At 37.8% G+C, this 18,915-nt stretch overlaps 2 protein-coding genes across 2 annotated transcripts; both read right to left on the bottom strand.

Annotated features, from left to right (window-relative positions):
- Positions 1-2,158: 2,158 nt before the first annotated feature.
- LOC146329487 (B-cell receptor CD22-like) lies at positions 2,159-18,143 on the bottom strand. Its single transcript, XM_084714758.1, has 11 exons — positions 18,074-18,143; positions 16,563-16,907; positions 16,134-16,367; positions 13,658-14,005; positions 13,280-13,507; positions 10,803-11,150; positions 10,427-10,654; positions 4,418-4,678; positions 3,363-3,450; positions 3,165-3,234; positions 2,159-2,256 (listed from the first exon to the last, which is right to left on the bottom strand). The coding sequence occupies exons 1-11, from the start codon at positions 18,141-18,143 to the stop codon at positions 2,170-2,172; spliced, it is 2,307 nt and encodes a 768-aa protein (XP_084570884.1). The 3' UTR covers positions 2,159-2,169.
- On the bottom strand, positions 7,513-8,334 carry LOC146329488 (uncharacterized). The gene is made up of 2 exons (XM_084714402.1): positions 7,950-8,334; positions 7,513-7,799 (listed from the first exon to the last, which is right to left on the bottom strand). Exons 1-2 carry the CDS (start codon positions 8,332-8,334, stop codon positions 7,513-7,515), a joined length of 672 nt encoding a protein of 223 aa, XP_084570528.1.
- Positions 18,144-18,915: the final 772 nt, after the last annotated feature.

The raw sequence follows: 18,915 nt of genomic DNA, 5'->3' as shown, positions 1-18,915 counted from the left end.
GACTTTTATTCTGAAAAGACTTCACATTTAGTGAACCTCGACCTACTTTCCTTCAATAAATGACCCCAAAGAATTTAGAGGAACTGAGTGGAGATTTACAGCTCAAATGTAAGTTCAGACCGTCTTCAGTAAAAACTGTGTCTGTGCATCTTCACATCAACAACATCCCAAATCATAATAAACTATCACACTGTGACACATTTCATCTTTATAAAGGCAAAAAGTGACAATGAGAGAAATAAACCACAGCTAAAGGAGAAATTTAACTGATTTAAAGTGAGAAAATTATTTCTTTCTGACTGAAGTCCAAACCCTGTTGCAGACTAATGTCTCCACCTACAGAGTTGTCCAACAGGTCCTTCACTTGTTGTGGAAGCTGGTTGTCTATTTGAATCAGCCACAGGAATACTTGGAAAATGTAACATCTATCAAAGTGTGATAATACTGGGCTTATGTTTGATTTCAGTGTGTGAAAATCTAAACTGTACATGCAGTAAAATGTGATGCTTTCAGTTCTCTGTCTCTGTTTGAACAAACTTTATTGGTTTTGTCATCCAGAAACGACACGTCCTCATATCTTAACAACAGAACAGGCTATTTGTCAGTGACTCCTGAAACAACATATATGACTGTTGGACAGTATCAGTACAGACATACAGGACCTTAGTTATCACATGATTAATGTTGTGAAACAGTTGCAGTTTGGTTAGGTTTAGGCAGGAGAACTACTTTGTTAGGCGAAGGAAAAGATCACAGTTTAGGTTAAAATAATATCATGTGATGAGTTTTGTTTCACACAGGACAGGAACAGTGGTCTCCTGGTCAAAGTGTGGATGTGTTTGTTCCATCCATTCACCCCGACCTCCTCCTTAAATGGACTTTTTTGCTCTTTATACCGCTTTACCTGACCTTCTCCTTTGCTCCAGTCATAATTACTACGACCACTAGAGATCACTGCCTAACAATAAGCATAAATATGGGTCACAATAAACTGCTTCAACAGTAACAGGTGTCTGTCAGTCCAACTAATGAGTCTGTTTATTGTTAAGTTGTGCCCTCTAGTGGATGTACTAAGTATGACAGCAGAAGTGTAGAGAGCAGAGAGTCTGCATATGGAGGAGGTGGGGTCAATAAATGTCTAAAAGAAGCACAGGACCCAACCAGGAGACTGGAAATAAAAAGTAAAGTTATTTGAACTTTTCAGTAACTTCAAATTTTCTTATGGACATGACACGTCAGTCATGTGACATATGTATATCACTGTTTTAAGTCAGAACACAATATATTTCTAAATCTAACCCAGTAGTTTTATTGTCTAAGCCTAACCAAACTCCAACTGTTAAAAAACATGAATCATGTGTGTAATGTCACATGAGTTATGTCATATGATTTACATAACATCATGAAGGTCCAGTAGTCAGTTGCTGCTGATGCTCTCCACTGCTAATAAATGTCATTTTGGGATTAACTGGCAATTAACCTATTCTGTTGTTTGATGTATTGTCTGGACAGGTGAAAACCCAGAAGCTGATCATTTTTCAAGTTATTTATTATGTATGAATTCAAATGGACATTTTGCATAACAACTTTAATCCTCAATTACTGTAATATATTTAACTCTACTGGTAACAATAAGCTTGCATAGTTACAACTAACCAATATGTACAAAATATAGTTTATGAATAAAGATCACAAAATGAATACATTTATGTATTAAAGCTATAATTCTTTATATATTCTCTACACTTTGTTATCATACATCACTGGTTAGTGGACATTTTACAAATGCAGTTAGTAAACTATTCAAATATCAAAAAAATAGGCATGTATAAGCATACAGTGAGTTATCATATGAAATACATTAGCATCAGCTGATCTAAATAATAAATCATGTTTGACACCTGGACATGATTCAGTTCAAGCTGCCAACATGACATTCTTCTAAACTTTCTGCTACATGCTGCTGCAACTGAAAACTGCACATGAAAACATTTTGAGTTGATGGTGAATGTTTCCACTCCAAAATATCCTCCACAGAGTCCTGCCTCTGCTCAAACTGCATCTGAAGAAAATCACAGAAAACTTATGTAAAATCTAACTATAACTGTGACTATAAATCTGAAGTCAGCCTGTTTTATTCAGTGCAGGAGGCTCTAACCTGACTGGACTTCACACCGTGTCTTCCTGCTGCTCTGTGTCTTCTGTCTGTGCTGCAGTCAAGTCGGAGACGTTCTCATACTCAGGATAAGAGTCCAGCTGATGGAGAGAGACGACAAAATGATGCCCCATGGACTCATTACTCAAAGCTGCATAAAAGTAATTTATTTGCTTAAATTGATTTACGGCCACATTCATTGCTGGTTTCTACTCAGCGAGTTCTATTTTGAACATCAATTCTCTTCACACCTTCTTCACTTTCCAGAGCATTTAGCAAAATCTAATCCCCCTTTTGTCAGTTCACCCTCTTCAGTTTATGAAAAACTTTTGCAACAACAAACAATAAATTTTATTTCGCTGTTTTAACCAGGAACCGTGCCACTTCTTAATAAGTGCAAATATTACATTACATGGTAGTAAGAACACAACAGTTGAGGGATCACGCTGCTCTGTGATACAATCAACAGCACAGGAAACATCCGCTGACTGGAGGACGATGCACTGAGCCAAGAGGACGAGTGAGAGGAAAACAGTCTGTAAAGCCAAACTATTTTCATATCAAACGTGCTGGATTAAGGATTTTTTTTTTTACCAAACCAGAATTGGTGATTACTATAACAGTGCAAAGACTTACCAAGACGGTTTTGTTGAAATTTATTTTATTTCTGTCTTTTGAGTTTTAAAATTAAGGAGCCAGTTAAAGCTTGTCTTTGTTCAGTAAAAGAGAGAAAGTTGCATTCAGAAGATGATCAGTTAGATTTTTCTGTTTAATAGGAAAATCTGTGTGAGAATATTTTCTTTCTTGACAGTTTCTGAGTTCAATTTGTCTCCCAGTGTTCTGCTTCAATTCAGGAACCCAACAACACAGCAAGACATTTTCACTTTGGTTCTGTGACCTACTACTCTGAGGTGATTCATGTTTGACATAATTATGACGTTGGCACAAAAAGAGTAAATTATATGTGCGATATGAAGAAAGTTTTGTCAACAAAGTCTCTGTCTCTCACCTCTATCATCTTTCCAGGTTCACATGGTTCAGTGGTGGAACTTTTTTTTTTTTGGAAGTTTTTTTTCTTCCTGGATTGAGTCCAACAACAACAAATACAAAACTTAATATGAATAAATTCATAACAATAAAACTAAGCGAAGTCTGAAGTAGAAAATAAAAGAGTGGTGACTGAAGTGATGGATTTTAATTGTTTTACCTCGTCCACAGACTCAGGAGAAGAAGAGGAATCAGCATCAGGACCACCAGACTCGCTCTGATGATATTCATTGTCATTGCTGAATTCCCTAGAAATAAAGATAGATATGTGATACACCTCAATAACAGGATTAGACTGATAAACCCGTGTGCAGGTGATTCTGTCTGTTAATCAGTCAGTCAGAGTCAACCACCTCTGACATGATGGAGAATCCTCCCTGAACAGAGCTACAGAAAAACTGTCTTGAAGTGCAACAGCTGTCAGTTGCAGTAAACAGGTGTCGATGCAGGTGAATGTGGATAACTTACCTGCCACAACAATCAGAAAAGGACAGGATCATTTGCAAACAGTAGAAATGTCACACTGATATCCTAATAAATAGGTACTTTCCAGACCTGGGCTCTATATGAACAGCAAAGATAACAAGACGGAAGCCAACAGCAACAATGTTTTTTACATGAGCCCAACAATACAGACACAACTTTCAGTCTGAGTGCAAAGGGACTGAAAGGCTCTTAAGCAGTGATGACTGCTGTACCCCAAACTGAAGCAGGACCCCCCACAGAAACATCAGGGAACATAATATTCTTGAACCTCTCACAGACTGACACAAAACATGTTAACAAGATAATTAAATTCACTTGAGCCCTTTATTATGACTTCATCTGGACTATTTTTTTCCTTGATCTAATATTCACCTCTAATCATAGAGAAGCAGAAACTGACTCCCAGATAACTGAACAATTTTCTGCCACCTATCCAAAGGACGCCACTGTCAGGTTAAGAAGGTTCTCAAAATGCTTCTTCACCCTTTGAACAATGTCCCCAGCTGAGGTCAACAATTTCCTGCCTATACTGTACTGATATAAACTGATAAATGCCTCATTTGTTGAGTATAAGAAAAATTGACAAGAAGCAATTTTTCAGTGTGTGTTCTTCCCAGTGTTTTTTACCACCTGACAGTGAGAAATCACAAAAGAAGGTTTGATACAAATGGACACATATTACACATATCACATGATGTTTTATAACCTCGGCTGAATGCAAACACTTACCTGCTGCAACAATCTGATGTAAGGTGGAGTGATGACGTCCTATTGTGTTCTGGGCTTCACAGTAATAATTCTCACTGTGTTCAGCTCTGAAATTGGCTATGGTGAAGTTCTGTCCTGATGCTTTTGGTGAGTCTTCATTCTCCTTGTACCAGGTGTAATTAGCTGCTGGATTAGCATCACTGCTACAGGTCAGAGTCACTGAACTGCCCTCCACTATCTCACCAGAGGGACTCACTGACACAGAGGGAAGCTTTGGAGCATCTGGAGGAGAAAACACAAATGTGTTTTAACTTTAAGCTGCAGATGATTTTTCACAGTGAAGCTGAATATTTAAATGATGAGTAACAGGCAAACTGTAAGAAGCTAATATTAATCATAACATAGCTGGTGGAGTTTGATTTGCTTTTTGCATTAGAAAAAACAAACAAACAATCACTGCTTTGGTAACTTGGGTAAAAAATGTTAACATTTTTGTTTGTGTCACGGTGCAGAAAACACAGTGAAGTTGTGATCGGATGTACTGACTAATGACGTTGGTGCTGTAACTTTACTGTGTGAGGTACAAAAAGTCATTCTTTGCTACAATCCTAAAAATACTGCAGCACAAAGAAATCACAACATCATTTTTCATACTACAAAATATTTTTGTAATATTTAGTACATCAGGGTATCTGCATTGTTGAGTTGAATGGAGGACTTTTTAAGACCTTTTAACACAGTAAAACTAAATATCAAATGTGAATACTACAATTGTCCGATAGCCAGAGTCTTAAATGTGAATAAGAGAATTGAGAATTTCTCTGCTAAAAGTCATTAGACCCAGGCTGTATTATTATTGGGGCTTCTAAATAACTACAGTATATAAATGCATCCTGCCTCATTTAGCCTCCTGACAGTCTGTCTGTAAATGAACCCAGTCAACTGTCATTGAGAGACAAATTTTGCAAACATGAATATTAAAATCCAAAATATCTTTTACAGGATAACAGAGGAATTCAAATTCTTGTTGATTTTACCAGACTAAATGTTTGCACATGGAGTGAATTTTACACAATGTTTCCAGCATTCAGTAAATAAATATTTAATACTTTCCCAAATTGAATGCAAAGCTATTTAGGGTATTTTATCACTAAATATTAACTTTAAGACTTTTCAAGGATATATGACCAGCCTGTATATGAACATCATTTCCAGGTCACAGGGTTGATAACAGAACAGAAGTGGATGGTAATATGATCTTGGATGTATATATATATATATATATATATATATATATATATATATATATATATATATATATATATACATATATATATATATATATATATATTATGGCATGCCGTCCAGGAAATTATATATATATGGAATGAACCCCGAATATATGGAATGAACCTCTGAATATATTGAATGAACCTTGAATATATGGAATGAACCTCTGAATATATTGAATGAACCCTGAATATATGGAATGAAAGTCTGAATATATGGAATGCACCTCGAATATATGGAATGAACCTTGAATATATGGAATGAACCTCGAATATATGGAATGAACCTCTGAATATATGGAATGAAAGTCTGAATATATGAAATGCACCTTGAATATATGGAATGAACCTCAAATATATGGAATGAATTTATGAATATATTGAATGAACCTTGAATATATGGAATGAAAGTCTGAATATATGGAATTAAATTTTGAATATATGGAATTAAACTAGAATATATGGAATTAAATCTGATGTCATCCTACTGGCGCCACCTTGTGTTTTCAGTGTGTATTTTGCTTAGCTTGATGCTAACACATAATGGGAATTACCATTAACATGCTAACTGAAATTAGCATTGTGATCATGGTAAGATTTTCTAAACAAACTTCACTCATATTTGACTTCACATGATAAACATAGAAGGACATGTGTGCTCATACTTTCAGTCATATATTCCCTCTGTGGAAACAAACTAAACTAAACTAACTTAAGCTGCTGACTTAAACTCAGTCTGTTACTCTGGCTTCAACACTCCACACTGATCAGCTACAGCAGCCTCAAAGGGTCAAAAGTGGCTTTAAATACAAGGTGGAGACATTTGAGAGGCAGTATACATGTATTTTTATTTTTGTGTTTTAATTAGGACTTTATTATGGCACTAATCTGAACAGCTAAATGTAGCAGTTTACTTTTAGAAAGTATTGTATTTACCTCTTAGCAATAATGCAGCTTAATTGAAAGTCATGAAGACTGACTGATGTGATGTAGTTTATGTTATACATCCCATAGAAGCATAGCACAAATATGAGCCATTAAAATACAATCATTCATATATGAAACTGAATACTGACAATTTTAAAACCCTGAACTTGACTGCTTTTAAAAGTGGTGAATAAAATGTACAAGCAAATGAACAAAACATAAACATAAACTGCTACATTTAGATGTTCCTGCTCATCAAGTTAGTGCCATAGGAAAATCCTAAAAAAAAATATATAAAAATATAAAAATAAAAATACATGTATACTGCCTCTCAAATGGCCGCTTTTGACCCTCTGAGGCTGCTGTAGCTGATCAGTGTGGAGTGTTGAAGCCAGAGTAACAGACTGAGTTTAAGTCAGCAGCTGTTAGTTTGTTTCCACAGAGGGAATATATGACTGACAGTATGAGCACACGTGTCCTTTTATGTTTATCATGTTAAGTCAAATATGAGTGAAGTTTATTTAGAAAATCTTACCATGATCACAATGCTAAAGCAGTTAGCATGTTAATGGTAATTCCCATTATGTGTTAGCATCAAGCTAAGCGACAATACACATTGAAAACACAAGGTGGTGCCAGTAGGATGACATCAGATTTCATTCAACTTGAATATATTCAAGTTTCATTCCATATATTCAAGTTGTTTGAGCACACGTTGTTTGATATCTAAAGAATTTACGCAAAACTCTACAGATTTGATGTCAGGTCTTGTTTGGATAAATTTCCAGTATGAGCTGTTATTTTGCAGCTGAATTTTGCAGTGAAGGGAGAAATTTCATTTTCATTAATTTCTGCATAATGTATCACCAATACCAGATTTACATGCAATTAAGGTACAGTTCAAATAGTTAAAGGCTGAACCAGATGGTGTTTCAGTGGAAAACTGTAAGTAAACTCACACACTGCAGGAGAGGAGAAGGTCTCATGTCCTTCTACAGCACAGGAATAGTTGTATCTAGGATAAAAGTTGTCTGAATAAGAATCAGATGTTTGTCCCTGAATGTTCTGTCCATTCTTGTACCAGATGTAGTTTGCATGAGCAGGAAGACGACAACTGCTGTGACACTTCAGCTCTGCCCAGATATAAGACACATGGTCCACTGATCTGCTCACCTGCACCTGTAGATCTGAATATGTGAATAAAGAACAGAAGTTTTCATTTTGGATTGAACTGTAAACACACACACACACACACACACACACACAGATGAAAGTTACAAAATGTTGACCACCTAAATTGATTAAATAGATGAATAAATCTTCAGACTAAATGTTACCTGTGACAGACAAAGTGACTCCAGGTGAACCAGTATGATTTCCACCTTCTTGGTTTGTTGTGAATCTGAACATGTACTCAGCTGAGTCTCTCTCTCTCAGGTCTGTGATTCTCAGAGTGCAGATGTTGTTACCACAGATATACTGCACACGACCTGAATACTCTGGGTCTGTTTCCAGATCCACAAGTTTATCACCTTTAAACCAAAATGTTGTTGCAACTTTGGTATCTTGGCGATTTATCCTGGATGGGTATGTGTAGGAGCAGCTGATGTCCACTGTTGATCCTTTAAAGGCACAGATCTCAGTAGAACTGTAAGTCACTCTCCAGCCCTTCTGTTTATATACAACTGTAACACAGAGCACATCAGGAGTCACAATCAACATTAATAACTTTAGTTAACAGTCAGTTAATAAGACAAAGTGTATCAGTATGATCTGGAAAAGGTAACCTGGACAAGCTTCAAAATCAATTATCAGACCTATTTTTGTCACAATAAGTTTTGAATTAGACATCAATCTAACTACAAGTGAAATGGATCATCGAAAATTTAACCAGATGTTTATCATATTTTAATATAACTGAGTCACAGGAATATGTGTTACTATTGTGTGTTTCTGCTTTGGTCCATTTGTTCTAAAAAATATCAAGAAGAACAGATAATTAATTAAAAACATTTTTACAGACTTTTACACAATTCTGAGATAGAGCAGCAGAGCACTGTACTCAGAATTGTTCTGTATCATTACTTTCTTTCACGTTAACCTCTTTTTTAGGCACAAACTCCTGATGGAAATAATGGTTGATTATTTGTGTGTTGAGTGTTTGCACAGTTATACACAGTCAGTGCAAAGGAAGAGTGGAAGATGTCCACATGTTTTCTACAGTTCATCTCTCTGTGCACTGAGACAGGACATCATCCAGTCTGAAGGTGCAGTGAAGTGAACAGGAATGTGTTGGACCTGTGAGCATTAATGCAGTTTACTGACCAGGATAAGAAGAGAAATATTACAATACATGATCTTACTAATATCCATTTGAGTTGTCACAAAGGCAAAAATATACACTCACTTGCCATTCCAGTAGGTTCACCTGTTCAACTGCTTGTTAACACAAATATCTAATCAACCAATTAAATGGCATCACACTGAGCATCAGAATTGGGAAGAAAGGTGATTTAAGTGACTTTGAATGTGGCATACATGTTGGTGTCTGGTCTGAGTATTTCAGAAACTGCTGATATACTGGGATTTTCACACACAACATCTCTAGGGTTTACAGAGAATACTTTGAAAAAAGAGAAAATATCCAGCGAGTGGCAGTTCTCTGGGCAGAAATTCCTTGCTGATGCCAGAGGTCAGAGGAGAATGGTCAGACTAGTTCAAAATGAAGGCAACAGTATCAACAGCATCTCTGAACGCACAACATGTCAAACCTTGAAACAGATGGACTACAGCAGCAGAACACCACACCGGGTGACACGCCTGTCAGCTAAGAACAGGAAACTGAGGCTATAATTCACACTGGCTCACCAAAATTAGACAATAGAAGATTGGAAAAACGTTGCCTGGTCTGATGAGTCTTGATTTCTGCTGCCACATTCAGATGGTAGAGTCAGAATTTGGCATAAACAGCATGAAAGCATGGATCCATCCTGCCTTGTATAAACAGTTCAGGCTGCTGCTGGTGGTGTAATGGTGTGGGGAATATTATCTTGGCACACGTTGGGCCCCTTAGTACAAACTGAGCATCATTTAAACACCACAGCCTACGTGAGTATTGTTGCTGACCATGTCCATCCCTTTATGACCACAGTGTACCCATCTTCTGATGACTACTTCCAGCAGGAAAACACAACATGTCACTAAGCTCAAATGATCTCAAACTGGTTTCTTGAACATGACAGTAAGTTCACTGTACTCCACAGTCACCAGATCTCAATCCAATAGAGCAACTTTGAGATGTGGTGGAACGAGAGATTCACATCATGGATGTGCAGCCGACAAATCTGCAGCAACTGTGTGATGCTATCATGTCAGTATGAACCAAAATCTCTGAGGAAAGTTTCCAGCACCTTGTTGAAGCTATGCCACAAAGAATTAATGCAGTGAGGTGTTCCTAATAAAGTGGCTGGTGAGTGTGTATATACATGTATATATGGAGCGTTTCAAAATACACTTCAAAAAGTGCCAATTAAGGAGAAAAGAAAATATTACATAATTTCTGTCATGATTAGCATGTTTTTTGACATCTGAAGAATTTTCAAATTCTAAATACTTGATGGTATATCTTACTTTGCTAAATTTTCAGTGTGAGCTGTTATTTTACAGCTTAATTTTGCAGTGAAGGGAGAGAATGAGAAATTTAATTTTCATCCATTTCTGCTAAACGAGTCACCAAATACCAGAGTTAGACAATTAAGGCACAGTTCAAAATGTTAAATATGGTGTTTCAGAGGAAAACTGTAAGTAAACTCACACACTGCAGGAGAGCGGGAGTTCTCATGTCCTTCTACAACACAGGAAGAGCTGTCTCCAGGATGAAAGTTGCCTGAATAAGAATCAGATGTTTGTCCCTGAATGTTCTGTCCATTCTTGTACCAGATGTAGTTTGCATGAGCAGGAAGACGACAACTGCTGTGACACTTCAGTTCTGCCCAGATATAAGACACATGGTCCACTGATCTGCTCACCTGCACCTGGAGATCTGAATATGTGAATAAAGAACAGACATTTTCATTTTGGATTGAACTGTAAACACACACACACACACACACACACACAGATGAAAGTTACAAAATGTTGACCACCTAAATTGATTAAATAGATGAATAAATCTTCAGACTAAATGTTACCTGTGACAGACAAAGTGACTCCAGGTGAACCAGTATGATTTCCACCTTCTTGGTTTGTTGTGAATCTGAACATGTACTCAGCTGAGTCTCTCTCTCTCAGGTCTGTGATTCTCAGAGTGCAGATGTTGTTACCACAGATATACTGCACACGACCTGAATACTCTGGGTCTGTTTCCAGATCCACAAGTTTATCACCTTTAAACCAAAATGTTGTTGCAACTTTGGTATCTTGGCGATTTATCCTGGATGGGTATGTGTAGGAGCAGCTGATGTCCACTGTTGATCCTTTAAAGGCACAGATCTCAGTAGAGCTGTAAGTCACTCTCCAGCCCTTCTGTTTATATACAACTGTAACACAGAGCACATCAGGAGTCACAATCAACATTAATAACTTTAGTTAACAGTCAGTTAATAAGACAAAGTGTATCAGTATGATCTGGAAAAGGTAACCTGGACAAGCTTCAAAATCAATTATCAGACCTATTTTTGTCACAATAAGTTTTGAATTAGACATCAATCTAACTACAAGTGAAATGGATCATCGAAAATTTAACCAGATGTTTATCATATTTTAATATAACTGAGTCACAGGAATATGTGTTACTATTGTGTGTTTCTGCTTTGGTCCATTTGTTCTAAAAAATATCAAGAAGAACAGATAATTAATTAAAAACATTTTTACAGACTTTTACACAATTCTGAGATAGAGCAGCAGAGCACTGTACTCAGAATTGTTCTGTATCATTACTTTCTTTCACGTTAACCTCTTTTTTAGGCACAAACTCCTGATGGAAATAATGGTTGATTATTTGTGTGTTGAGTGTTTGCACAGTTATACACAGTCAGTGCAAAGGAAGAGTGGAAGATGTCCACATGTTTTCTACAGTTCATCTCTCTGTGCACTGAGACAGGACATCATCCAGTCTGAAGGTGCAGTGAAGTGAACAGGAATGTGTTGGACCTGTGAGCATTAATGCAGTTTACTGACCAGGATAAGAAGAGAAATATTACAATACATGATCTTACTAATATCCATTTGAGTTGTCACAAAGGCAAAAATATACACTCACTTGCCATTCCAGTAGGTTCACCTGTTCAACTGCTTGTTAACACAAATATCTAATCAACCAATTAAATGGCATCACACTGAGCATCAGAATTGGGAAGAAAGGTGATTTAAGTGACTTTGAATGTGGCATACATGTTGGTGTCTGGTCTGAGTATTTCAGAAACTGCTGATATACTGGGATTTTCACACACAACATCTCTAGGGTTTACAGAGAATACTTTGAAAAAAGAGAAAATATCCAGCGAGTGGCAGTTCTCTGGGCAGAAATTCCTTGCTGATGCCAGAGGTCAGAGGAGAATGGTCAGACTAGTTCAAAATGAAGGCAACAGTATCAACAGCATCTCTGAACGCACAACATGTCAAACCTTGAAACAGATGGACTACAGCAGCAGAACACCACACCGGGTGACACGCCTGTCAGCTAAGAACAGGAAACTGAGGCTACAATTCACACTGGCTCACCAAAATTAGACAATAGAAGATTGGAAAAACGTTGCCTGGTCTGATGAGTCTTGATTTCTGCTGCCACATTCAGATGGTAGAGTCAGAATTTGGCATAAACAGCATGAAAGCATGGATCCATCCTGCCTTGTATAAACAGTTCAGGCTGCTGCTGGTGGTGTAATGGTGTGGGGAATATTATCTTGGCACACGTTGGGCCCCTTAGTACAAACTGAGCATCATTTAAACACCACAGCCTACGTGAGTATTGTTGCTGACCATGTCCATCCCTTTATGACCACAGTGTACCCATCTTCTGATGACTACTTCCAGCAGGAAAACACAACATGTCACTAAGCTCAAATGATCTCAAACTGGTTTCTTGAACATGACAGTAAGTTCACTGTACTCCACAGTCACCAGATCTCAATCCAATAGAGCAACTTTGAGATGTGGTGGAACGAGAGATTCACATCATGGATGTGCAGCCGACAAATCTGCAGCAACTGTGTGATGCTATCATGTCAGTATGAACCAAAATCTCTGAGGAAAGTTTCCAGCACCTTGTTGAAGCTATGCCACAAAGAATTAATGCAGTGAGGTGTTCCTAATAAAGTGGCTGGTGAGTGTGTATATACATGTATATATGGAGCGTTTCAAAATACACTTCAAAAAGTGCCAATTAAGGAGAAAAGAAAATATTACATAATTTCTGTCATGATTAGCATGTTTTTTGACATCTGAAGAATTTTCAAATTCTAAATACTTGATGGTATATCTTACTTTGCTAAATTTTCAGTGTGAGCTGTTATTTTACAGCTTAATTTTGCAGTGAAGGGAGAGAATGAGAAATTTAATTTTCATCCATTTCTGCTAAACGAGTCACCAAATACCAGAGTTAGACAATTAAGGCACAGTTCAAAATGTTAAATATGGTGTTTCAGAGGAAAACTGTAAGTAAACTCACACACTGCAGGAGAGCGGGAGTTCTCATGTCCTTCTACAACACAGGAAGAGCTGTCTCCAGGATGAAAGTTGCCTGAATAAGAATCAGATGTTTGTCCCTGAATGTTCTGTCCATTCTTGTACCAGATGTAGTTTGCATGAGCAGGAAGACGACAACTGCTGTGACACTTCAGTTCTGCCCAGATATAAGACACATGGTCCACTGATCTGCTCACCTGCACCTGGAGATCTGAATATGTGAATAAAGAACAGACATTTTCATTTTGGATTGAACTGTAAACACACACACACACACACACACACACACAGATGAAAGTTACAAAATGTTGACCACCTAAATTGATTAAATAGATGAATAAATCTTCAGACTAAATGTTACCTGTGACAGACAAAGTGACTCCAGGTGAACCAGTATGATTTCCACCTTCTTGGTTTGTTGTGAATCTGAACATGTACTCAGCTGAGTCTCTCTCTCTCAGGTCTGTGATTCTCAGAGTGCAGATGTTGTTACCACAGATATACTGCACACGACCTGAATACTCTGGGTCTGTTTCCAGATCCACAAGTTTATCACCTTTAAACCAAAATGTTGTTGCAACTTTGGTATCTTGGCGATTTATTCTGGATGGGTATGTGTAGGAGCAGCTGATGTCCACTGTTGATCCTTTAATGGCACAGATCTCAGTAGAACTGTAAGTCACTCTCCAGCCCTTCTGTTTATATACAACTGTAACACAGAGCACATCAGGAGTCACAATCAACATTAATAACTTTAGTTAACAGTCAGTTAATAAGACAAAGTGGATCAGTATGATCTGGAAAAGGTAACCTGGACAAGCTTCAAAATCAATTATCAGACCTATTTTTGTCACAATAAGTTCTGAATGAGACATCAATCTAACTACAAGTGAAATGGATCATCAAAAATTTAACCAGATGTTTATCATATTTTAATATAACTGAGTCACAGGAATATGTGTTACTATTGTGTGTTTCTGCTTTAGTCCATTTGTTCTAAAAAATATCAAGAAGAACAGATAATTAATTAAAAACATTTTTACAGACTTTTACACAATTCTGAGATAGAGCAGCAGAGCACTGTACTCAGAATTGTTCTGTATCATTACTTTCTTTCACGTTAACCTCTTTTTTAGGCACAAACTCCTGATGGAAATAGTGGTTGATTATTTGTGTGTTGAGTGTTTGCACAGTTATACACAGTCAGTGCAAAGGAAGAGTGGAAGATGTCCACATGTTTTCTACAGTTAATCTCTCTGTGCACTGAGACAGGACATCATCCAGTCTGAAGGTGCAGTGAAGTGAACAGGAATGTGTTGGACCTGTGAGCATTAATGCAGTTTACTCACCAGGATAAGAAGAGAAATATTACAATACATGATCTTACTAATATCCATTTGAGTTGTCACAAAGGCAAAAATATACACTCACTTGCCATTCCAGTAGGTTCACCTGTTCAACTGCTTGTTAACACAAATATCTAATCAACCAATTAAATGGCATCACACTGAGCATCAGAATTGGGAAGAAAGGTGATTTAAGTGACTTTGAATGTGGCATACATGTTGGTGTCTGGTCTGAGTATTTCAGAAACTGCTGATATACTGGGATTTTCACACACAACATCTCTAGGGTTTACAGAGAATACTTTGAAAAAAGAGAAAATATCCAGCGAGTGGCAGTTCTCTGGGCAGAAATTCCTTGCTGATGCCAGAGGTCAGAGGAGAATGGTCAGACTGGTTCAAAATGAAGGCAACAGTATCAACAGCATCTCTGAACGCACAACATGTCAAACCTTGAAACAGATGGACTACAGCAGCAGAACACCACACCGGGTGACACGCCTGTCAGCTAAGAACAGGAAACTGAGGCTATAATTCACACTGGCTCACCAAAATTAGACAATAGAAGATTGGAAAAACGTTGTCTGGTCTGATGAGTCTTGATTTCTGCTGCCACATTCAGATGGTAGAGTCAGAATTTGGCATAAACAGCATGAAAGCATGGATCCATCCTGCCTTGTATAAACAGTTCAGGCTGCTGCTGGTGGTGTAATGGTGTGGGGAATATTATCTTGGCACACGTTGGGCCCCTTAGTACAAACTGAGCATCATTTAAACACCACAGCCTACGTGAGTATTGTTGCTGACCATGTCCATCCCTTTATGACCACAGTGTACCCATCTTCTGATGACTACTTCCAGCAGGAAAACACAACATGTCACTAAGCTCAAATGATCTCAAACTGGTTTCTTGAACATGACAGTAAGTTCACTGTACTCCACAGTCACCAGATCTCAATCCAATAGAGCAACTGTGAGATGTGGTGGAACGAGAGATTCACATCATGGATGTGCAGCCGACAAATCTGCAGCAACTGTGTGATGCTATCATGTCAGTATGAACCAAAATCTCTGAGGAAAGTTTCCAGCTCCTTGTTGAAGCTATGCCACAAAGAATTAATGCAGTGAGGTGTTCCTAATAAAGTGGCTGGTGAGTGTGTATATACATGTATATATGGAGCGTTTCCAAATACACTTCAAAAAGTGCCAATTAAGGAGAAAAGAAAATATTACATAATTTCTGTCATGATTAGCATGTTTTTTGACATCTGAAGAATTTTCAAATTCTAAATACTTGATGGTATATCTTACTTTGCTAAATTTTCAGTGTGAGCTGTTATTTTGCAGCTTAATTTTGCAGTGAAGGGAGAGAATGAGTAATTTCATTTTCATCCATTTCTGCTAAACGAGTCACCAAATACCAGAGTTAGACAATTAAGGCGCAGTTCAAAATGTTAAGATGGTGTTTCAGAGGAAAACAGTAAATAAACTCACACACTGCAGGAGAGCGGGAGTTCTCATGTCCTTCTACAGCACAGGAAGAGCTGTCTCCAGGATGAAAGATGTTTGAATAAGAATCAGATGTTTGTCCCAGAATGTTCTGTCCATTCTTGTACCAGATGTAGTTTTGATGAGCAGGAAGACGACAACTGCTGTGACACTTCAGCTCTGCCCAGATTTTAGACTTATCCTTGAAGACCCCTAATCTGCTCACCTGCACCTGTAGATCTGAACATGTGAATAAAGAACAGAAGTTTTCATTTTAGACTGAACTGTCAACACACACACACACACACACACACACACACAGAGAGAGAGAGAGAGAGAGAGAGAGAGAGAGAGAGAGAGAGAGAGAGAAAGTAACAAGATGTTGAACACTGAAATTAATAAATTAAATTAATAAATATTCAGACTAAATGTTACCTGTGACAGACAATGTGACTCCAGGTGAACCAGTATAACTTCCACCTTCTTGGTTTGTTATGAATCTGAACTTGTACTCAGCTGAGTCTCTCTCTCTCAGGTCTGTGATTCTCAGAGTGCAGATGTTGTTTCTAAAGATATACTGCACACGACCTGAATACTCTGGGTCTGTTTCCAGATCCACATGAAAACCACTGCTCACTTTCAAAAACCAGACTTTACTCTCAACTGTCTTTACTCCAGATGGGTATGTGTAGGAGCAGCTGATGTCCACTGTTGATCCTTTAACAGCACAGATCTCAGTAGAGCTGTAAGTCACTCTCCAGTCATTCTGAGCCTGTACCACTGTAACACAGAGCACATCAGGAGTCACAATGAAAATGAATGACTTCAATTAACAATCAGAAAAAAAGACAAAGATTAACATGAGTTGGGGTAAAGGTAACCTGGACAAGACTCAAAATCCTCAATTATCAGACCAATTATTATCTTTAAAAAATCTTAATCATGCATCAATCTAATCAATCTTTATATGTCTGAAGACCTAAAACATATTTAATAAATAATTAATAGGCTACGGTGGTGATACACAGCAACATGTGTGTTGGTATCAGAATGTAATCCATCCTGGTACATGCAGGCAGCCTGCAATCAGGAGAACTCTGCTTTCTCAGTCAATTCAGCAATTTGTTAATTCATTGACTACAGTCACCATCAACACTGACTGGATATCCACATGAAAAAGGTGAACTTTCCCTTTAAGGTGCAGTGAACAAGAATGTGTTGGACCTGTGAGCTTTAAAGCAGTTTACTGACCAGAATAAATAGAAATTATTAGAGTCTGTGCTTTTATTGGTTAGTTTCCTTTCTGTTCACTCTGTGATCAGGTTGCTGTTGAGATAAACGTGAAAACTAAAAATAAAAGAAGAAGACTGGGGTGTGTCAAACTGCTATGATATATACATGAGAGAAAAAAACATCTGTTACACATGGAAACCTCGCACTGAGGTCAGACAATAGAGGAACTAGCAGCGTTTGGTGCAGAAAAAAAACATCACTGTGATAAAAGTAACTGCAGATAGAAACTAATCATCAGACACACAAGTCGGTGCTTCTACAATGTTTACAACAAATTAAACAGAGCAGCAGGTTTTCACAGGGTGAGGAGGGAACAGTTCTGAATAAAACCCACAAGATTCTCACTTTAGAGCAAATAAAAGAGTTTAACTCACAGATACTTCATGCAAACGACAACAACAAAAGATTTTGGCCAACACAACACAAGATCTACCTAATATTCATTACAAGTCACACAAAAACTAGATTCAAACAAATTGCCATAAACACACGTACACAAAAACAATGTCTGAAGTGTTTCTGAAAAGTTTGCTCTTCACACAGCTTTGATCCACTTATTCCTACCTGTGACCTTCAGCCTGTTTTTATAAGTTGTGCATTTTCCCAGATTCTCCTCTTTTGATGCAATGAATGTAACTGTAGATATACAGTACCTGACACAGAGAGAAGGGAGACAACAAATCCACTCGCTGCTGCACTTAAACTCATAGCTGCTCCTCTCATCTCTCTGTGAGGCTTCAGAGACAATAAAACATGTCAGCAGATAAAATAATAATGTACACAGGAGGTAAACAGTATCAGTCACATCAATAAACAATTCTACTTACACTGAAGAAGGACGTCGTCTTTACAGATGTCTTTCTTCCGTGGTCAGTGAGCAGAATGCGGATGTCAGGCTATTAAAAGAGGGTGTTTAAGTTCCTTCCTCTTTAGATTATTAACATAGATGACAAGTGAAATGCTTGAGAACGCCCACATCTCAATAAAGTTGTGTTGTTTCACAAAAAATAAACTCAATAAGAGAAAATAAAAAACTAGTGTTACAACCTCTTGTTTCCAAACCTGTTTTGCTGCCAACATCCCACTGACACAAGAAAAGACTATTCAAAAAGTGAAGGAACAAGAATGCATTGGACCTGTGAGCCATGAGGCCATTTTACTGAACAGGATGAAAAGTAGAGTATCAATCATAAGAGAGTTTGACATGTTGGTTCGTTTCTGGTTTCCTCTGTTCCCTCTGCAGTCAGGTTGCTGCTGTTTGCAGAGGAATACAGAACAATGAGGGATGAAAACCTCACCGACCTGTTAACCACACATCAACATGTGACACACTGACCCACATGTGGTGTTTGTTAATAATGATGAAGGAGGCTTTATTCACTTTTGCTGGAGTCTTTGATGAAAACGTCAGGTAGCAGGCAGTGGCAGCTGGTCAATAGAGGGCGCTAGAGCACCGCCCCACCTCTCCCCACATCCTAAAACTTCAGTGAAGAAG

The sequence above is a fragment of the Lutjanus erythropterus genome, chromosome 3, assembly GCF_056507025.1.
Source record: "Lutjanus erythropterus isolate fLutEry1 chromosome 3, fLutEry1.hap2, whole genome shotgun sequence".
NCBI classification, from domain to species: Eukaryota; Metazoa; Chordata; class Actinopteri; order Lutjaniformes; family Lutjanidae; genus Lutjanus; species Lutjanus erythropterus.
Note: the sequence above shows the minus strand (reverse complement) of the source record. Positions and strands in the feature narration are given on the sequence as shown.

Coding starts and splice junctions, on each gene's coding strand:
- LOC146329488 (XM_084714402.1), bottom strand. CDS start 8,334: ATGTTGATTGTGACTCCTGATGTGCTCTGTGTTACAGTTGTATATAAA. Junction 7,800..7,949: donor AGTCACTTTGTCTGTCACAG/GTAACATTTAGT, acceptor TCACATATTCAG/ATCTACAGGTGCAGGTGAGC.
- LOC146329487 (XM_084714758.1), bottom strand. CDS start 18,143: ATGAGAGGAGCAGCTATGAGTTTAAGTGCAGCAGCGAGTGGATTTGTT. Junction 14,006..16,133: donor CTCCCGCTCTCCTGCAGTGT/GTGAGTTTATTT, acceptor TCTGTGTTACAG/TTGTATATAAACAGAAGGGC. Junction 4,679..10,426: donor CTCCCGCTCTCCTGCAGTGT/GTGAGTTTACTT, acceptor TTTCTCCTCCAG/ATGCTCCAAAGCTTCCCTCT.